The sequence below is a fragment of the Phyllobates terribilis genome, unplaced genomic scaffold (assembly GCF_046119375.1).
Source record: "Phyllobates terribilis strain yellow unplaced genomic scaffold, ASM4611937v1 Scaffold_1__5_contigs__length_1240528914, whole genome shotgun sequence".
Taxonomy (NCBI): Eukaryota; Metazoa; Chordata; class Amphibia; order Anura; family Dendrobatidae; genus Phyllobates; species Phyllobates terribilis.
The window spans coordinates 256,096,708-256,103,883 of record NW_027362761.1 but is presented as its reverse complement, the minus strand read 5'-3'; the positions used below and the strand labels follow the sequence as shown (position 1 = coordinate 256,103,883).

Sequence of the window (7,176 nt, the reverse complement as noted above, 5' to 3'; positions counted from 1 at the left end):
AGAGACGGCTGCCCCAGGAAAGTTACGCCAGCGAAAGCAGAGGAGCTGCATACGTGAACAGGGCCGTCACTTCTACTGTTCACTCACGGTACCGGGGACAATTGGGTTTAGGTACTCAGGTTGGGAGGGGAACGGTTGGGGCTAAAGAAGCTCAACGTGACCTAATTGAATTTATCCGGAAAAAGACTCACAGCCTAGCGGGAATAACTGGTGACCCCCGCTAGAGCAATATGCACAGTTAAGGAACTCACGTGGTGTCTCCCATGATCTAGGGCACCACATTACCTTGAGAGACTTCGCATTTTGCTAATACTTCAAATTACTGTTTATTACCCTTGTTGCAATCGCTTGTTCAGAATACCTGTTAAATATATATATATATAAACTGTTTATATTCAACTCTTACTGTTCTCACCTTGTATCTCTGTGCGTTGCATTCCGGCACCTGCATTACACTATCACGATGTGCAGGCCAGACCGGTACGTACCTTCACTTCCAGGAGGTAGTGATCAAGGTCCTGATCTTTGGAAGTCAGGAAGGAGTGGGCCCCAGTACTTCCGGAACTGAAGGTGCTTCAATTGTGCCAGGGCAACATTTCTCCGGTGAGGTCCCTTAATAAACAAAGAAAGGAAGGTCATAAAAGAGGTTCCGAGTGTGTTACAGAAGAGGGATAAGAAAGGACATCACTTATCAATATGACACCTGACCCGACCAACCTGGCCTGTGTATAAAGGAATACTTCAAACTGTACCACACATGTATGGATTTCTAAATTAATTTCTGACTTACACAACTCATGCATGCCTGCCAACCTGATGCACGCTACACAACTCACGTATGTCAATTTACATACCAGGAAACAGTAGATCAATTCTAATACAGGGTCACTTGTGGGGGATTTTCACTGTTTAGGCACATCAGAGGCTCTCCAAATGCAACATGATGCCCGTAGATCATTCCATCACAGTCTGCATTCCATCAAAGTCTGCATTCCAAACGTCATTCTATCCTTTCCGAGCCCAAACAGTAGTTTTCCCCCACATATGGGGTATCAGCATACTCAGGAGAAATTGCACAACAAATTTTGTAGTTTATTTTCTCCTGTTACCCTTGTGAAAATAAAAATTCGGGGCTAAAATAAAATTTTTGTGGAAAAAATAGGATTTTTTTTATATTCACGACTGAACATTATAAATTTCTGTGAAGCACCTGGGTGTTCAAGTTGCTCACCACACATCTAGATAAATTCCTTTGGAGGTCTAGTTTCCAAAATGGGGTCACTTGTGAGGGGTTTCCACTGTTTAGGCACATCAGGGGCTCTCCAAACGCGACATGACACCTGCAGACGACTCCATCAAAATCTGCATTTCAAAACGACACTCCTTCCCTTCCGAGTCCTACCATGTGCCCAAACAGTAGTTTTCCACCACATATGGGGTATAAGAGTACTCAGGCGAAATCATATAAAAAATTTGGGGGTTCATTTTCTCCTGTAACCCTTGTGATAATAAAAAAATTGGGGCTAAAAGAACATTTTTGTGGCCAATGTAATAAATGTAATAAATTTCTGTGAATCACCTGGGGATTCAAGGTGCTCAACACATATCTAGATAAGTTCCTTGAGGGGTCTAGTTTCCAAAATGGGGTCATTTGTGAGTGGTTTCCACTATTTAGGCACATCAGCGTCTCGATTCCAGTCAATTTTGTGTTCAAAAAGCCAAACAGTGCTCCTTCCCTTCCTACCGTGCGCCCAAACAGTAGTTTTCCCCCAGATATGGGGTATCGGCGTACTCATGAGAAATTGTGCAACAATTTTTGGGGTCCATTTTCTCCTGTTACTCTTGTAAAAATAAAAAAATCTGGGTCTAAAATAAAAAATATTGTGGAAAAAAAGTTGAATGTTAATTTTTTTTTCCACATTGCTTCAGTTCCTGTGATGCACCTTAAGAGTTAATAAACTTTTTGAATGTGGTTTTGAACACCTTGAAGGATGTCACTTTTAGGCATTTTCTGTTATATATGCCCCTCAAAGTCACTTTAAATGTGATGTGGTCCCTTAAAAAATGGTTTTGTAAATTTTGCTGGAAAAATTAGAAATCGCTGGTCAACTTTTAACCCTTCTAACTTCCTAACATAAAAAATTCTGTTTAAAAAATTGTGCTGATGTAAAGTAGACATGTGGGAAATGTTATCTACTGTATTAACTATTTTGTGTGACACAACTCTCTGCTTTAAGGGCATAAAAATTAAAAGTTTGAAAATTGTGAAATTTTCAAAATTTTCTCCAAATTTCTGTTTTTTTTTACAAATAAATTCAAGTCATATCGAACTAATTTTACCACTATCATGAATTACAATATGTCATGAAAAACCAATCTCAGAATCAGTGGGATCCATTTATGTGTTCCAGAGTTATTTCCACATAAATTGACACTGGTCAGAATTGTAAAATTTAGCTGGGTCATGAAGATGAAAACAGGCTTGGGGATTGAAGGGGTTAAAAATACAACTTTTTAGTCAGTCCTATCAAATCAACTCCCTATTATAACTTTTCTCAATTCCAGAACCTGTTCCTTTCTATCATCTGTTGCTTCACACTTCATGTATTCCGTAGCACTTTATATCTAGATACTACAGATACTCGTTGGTAATCGGTTCATGTAACTTTGTAGGAATACCCTTATTTATCATTAAGATGGCTGGACCAGCTGCCAAGCACTTATTGAGGATTTTACAGTTCAGGCCAGCATCGTAAACAGTGTTGCTAGCCTGCATTGTCACTCAAGGGGGCTTCTGAGCTTTTGTCAAGGATTATCCATACAAAAGGAAGATACAAATACCAAAGTATTAGGAGAAGGCAGAGGCATAGATAGAAATCATGGGGACCAATGGCATGGTCTTAATCGGGACACTTAATAAAAAAAAAAATTCAGTAGAGTAGGTGGGGCCACAGTGTAAAGGCACAAAGGCACAGTCACAGAAGGATGTAAATGCAAATTTTTAAAGACTGGGAGAGGAACAAGTGTTGTGACACACAGTAATTTTGCTTTGATTAAAGCCCCTAACTGTTCTCACCAACTATGATACCCCATTAATGGCTCCCATACAGTATGAAGTTCCAAAAAATTCCCCTCACAGAAAATATGATGCTACTACAATGAATTACCCCAAAGTACAGTGAACGCACAATTCTCCCAGCAAAGTATGATGCCACAGTTCCCCCAAAACAGTAAGAAATACCCATAGTTCCCCAACATAATGCAATGTCCCTCCAGTACCCCCAAACACATTATGAGGCTCCCTAAGTGATCCGCCCCCACATTATGATGTTCCCACAGTTTCCCCACACACATAATAAGGGCACGACACTGATTCCATTCATAGTATGATGCCCTGTAGTATGATTTACCCACAGCCCCCGCAAACACACAGTAAGATGCCCACAACACTGTCTAATGCTATTACAAGATCCCAAAACAGTTTGATGTTTCCACAGTTTCCCAACACAATACTATATCCCTCCAGTGTCATCCACACACATTATGAGGCACAGTGACCCTCTCCCACAGTGTGATGTTTCCACAGTTCCCACACACATTGTGAGGTTAATACAGTGACCCTCAATACAGTTTGATGAAAAAAAATGCACTACAGAATTATGCCCTCAGCCCTGCAAACAGTATATTAGCCCCCAAAGGCAACTCGCACAGTTTGATTGCCATCACAGACCCCCACGCACTTTATGATGGCATAATGGGCTTACAGACTCCCATACACAGTATTATGTCCCCACAGCTGCCTTATACTTTATGATGACCGCTACAGTGTACTCACACACCATATGATGCATCTACACAGTATGATGGTCCCCACACAATATGGTGGCCCTCCACAGTATTATGGCCCCTACAGCCCCCCACAGAGTATGAAGGCCCCCTCAGTCCTGCCAACATAGTATGATGCCCCTACAGGCACCCAACCTCAATTATTAGGCCTCACAGCACAAGTACTGCCTGATAAATTAAAAAAATAGAAACTACTCATGTAGCCCCATTCCCCAGATTTGCTTTTCTACTCTGTGCAGCATGTGGACTGAGGCGCCATCCAACAGTCACTATATAGTAATAAATTGTGCCTGTTACACTGAGACTCAGACGCACAGGATAAATGTTTCCACAATTGCATTCAACTGTATCTGCATCCTGAAGATATCGTTAAATTGAAACACCGAGCAGGCTGGGGTGAGGGGCAATGATATTTTGACCTGCATGCCCATATATGCAGCTTAGGTGGGTTGATCCTACTGACAGATTCCCATAAAAAAAAATAAGTAATACAGACGTAAGCACACAACATGGAACACAAACATAAATAGGTATATATAAACCTTCACAGATGATTATCTAAAAATAATTCCATAACAATTTTGCACATGTGCTTGACAGGCATTGTACATATAATAAACTATCTCAACAAGGTAAAATATGTGTAGTTACAAATATTTTGAAGTGAATGAGTAAAGAATTTTATAATATTGACAATGTGCTGTACCCCAATTTATCTTGTACTGTATGTGTGCCTTGTATGAGTTTCTGAAATAAGGGTTAAGATAAACATGAAAAACTTTTGAAAAAGTTTTCTTTCTTCTCATAAGAAAACATTGTCCCTGAGGTGCCTCTAAGATATTTCCCACTATTAATACAAGACTATGGGGAGGCAGAACGTTTTAAATAAGCAATCTTAGAAATGCAATATTTTCAGAATGATATTACCATTCCTTTTATCCCAACCATCATGAACGTTTCTACCATTTATTACCTGCATTTCCCAGATATAAAATACATTAGCATTTGCTTAAAACATCAGGTATACGTAGATGGTTAAGCTTTGAATATTTATTTGTGGCAGCTATTAACAACACATCATGCAATTCAGCTACTTTTCTAAGAAGAACAATGGAATTAGGTTCAATCCTGTATATTTGTATGTATAGGCCATGAAAATAGCAAATAACTTGTATAGAGAAAATATAGACAAGCAATGCACAATTCATAGCAAGCTTACACCTATTGGGAATTGATTTCTTACTGAACATATTTCAGAGCAAACAAACACAATGCAATAAAAATATAGTATGTGATTACTGTTAATACAAGCATTTCATATTGCAAATATCAACTTATATTATAGTTTGATTTCAACATTTATTTTGCGTACCCTGTATTATACATTTTGAGTAGTAGATAATCAGGACTCATTCAGGTACTGTACCTCTGTTTCACATGTGTTCAATCCATGTTTTTCTAAGATGGAACACCTAACCATTATAGCATATGGGGATATTCGCATGTCCATATTCGCAAAAAGTAAAAAAAAACACCTGAAAAATGTCTGGTTTTCATCTCACCCAAAATCAAACTCACACACTCAAATCTATTGGTCCATTTATTCAGATAGGACTGGCAAATGTATTTGAGAACAGTGTGGCACTATCTCGCTCAATCCAATAGCCAGCGAATAGTACATTAGAACATCTCGATCTCCACTCCACTCCAGAGCGGAACATGGGAACCCCATTTTCATGAATGGTGGGGACACCAGCTGCTCATCATATAGTCTACACAAGTTAACAGAAGAAGCTGCATTAATGGTATTATTAATTATATGTGTAGATTGTATACAATCTCAAACTATTGTAACAACGAGATTTAACAATTCTGTAATATTTTCTTCCGCAGGCAGATTCGTTATACAATGAACTGGACATCGGGGACAGATTTTACTCTGGCTGGCTTTTCCAGTGATGGCAAGGTTAAGTGCTTCCTCTTTGTGATATTCCTGCTCTTATACCTCATGTCACTGTGTGGAAATCTCACCATTGGAACAACAATATGGGAGGACAGTAAACTTCATACTCCCATGTATTTCTTCTTGGGTAACCTGGCATTCCTAGACATTTGCTACTCATCAGTGACTGTGCCCAAGTTGCTCACGAGTCTTATAGGAGGGAGTTCAGAGATCTCATACAGCGGGTGCATGAGTCAACTCTATTTTTACGTCTCCTGTTGTAGCACAGAGTGTTTGCTCCTCTCCATAATGGGATTTGACAGATATCTGGCTATTTGCAATCCGATGCACTACACAACAATTATGAACAAACAAAAGTGTGTCCAACTAGCCACCAGTCTGTGGTTTACTGGCTTCATAACCTCAATTATACACACTGTATTCACAGCCCAGTTGCCCTACTGTAAATCACATCAAATCTCTCACTTCTTCTGCGACATTCCACCGATGCTGAAACTTGCCTGTTCTGATACTTTCCAAAACAAACTACTTATCCTAACTGCTGGAGGAATTTTAGGACTCAGCTCTTTTTTCCTCACTCTTGTGTCCTACATCCAAATTATCTCAGCTATCTTAAAAATCCACACTAAGGTGGGTAGAAGTAGAGCCTTTTCCACATGTGCTTCTCATCTGATTGTTGTTCTCATCTTCTTTGGAAGTATAAGTTTTATGTACATGAGACCAACATCTAGATATTCACTGGAGCAAGACCAGCTTGTGTCTCTCCTCTATGCTGTAGTCACCCCAGCCCTGAATCCAGTTATCTATAGTCTAAGGAATAAAGAGATGAAAAGTGCCATGAAAAGGACTATAAATAAAATATTTTATTCAAAAATGTATATATTAAATAGGTAGTACGTCAGCATATTGAGAGGAATCCACCTATTTAGCAATGTTGTAGTGCTTGCAGTTTTGATTGTGTTTTGAATTGATGATCATTCTTTTTTTCAGGTTTTTTTTTCTTAAGACTCACACTTAAACCCCTTCCAGATGGAGCTAGTTTTCATTTTTTCCTCCCATTGTTCCAAAAGCCATAACGTTTTTATTTTTCTATATGAGGGCTTGTTGTTTGCGGGACGTTTTGTACTTTTAAATGAAACCATTCTTTTTATCAAGTGATGCACTGAAAAGCAGTAAAAAAATTCCAAGTGCGTTGAAATTGTCAAAAAAGTGCAAATCCACAATTGTTTTTTTGGATTTTTTGGATTTGGATTTGTTTTTTGAATTTTTTATTTAGCATGCTCACTATACGGTAAAATTGACCTGACAATATGATTCTCTAGATCAGTACAGGCATACAGATACCTAACGTATATATATATATATTT

General features: G+C 38.8%; 1 protein-coding gene across 1 annotated transcript; it reads left to right on the top strand.

Annotated features, from left to right (window-relative positions):
• The first annotated feature begins 5,755 nt into the window (after positions 1–5,755).
• Positions 5,756–6,703, top strand: OR5AU1 (olfactory receptor family 5 subfamily AU member 1). Its single transcript, XM_073671204.1, has one exon. The coding sequence runs from the start codon at positions 5,756–5,758 to the stop codon at positions 6,701–6,703; it is 948 nt and encodes a 315-aa protein (XP_073527305.1).
• Positions 6,704–7,176: the final 473 nt, after the last annotated feature.

What these genes read in the sequence shown, in the direction of transcription:
- OR5AU1 (XM_073671204.1), top strand. Translation starts at nt 5,756, where the DNA reads ATGAACTGGACATCGGGGACAGATTTTACTCTGGCTGGCTTTTCCAGT.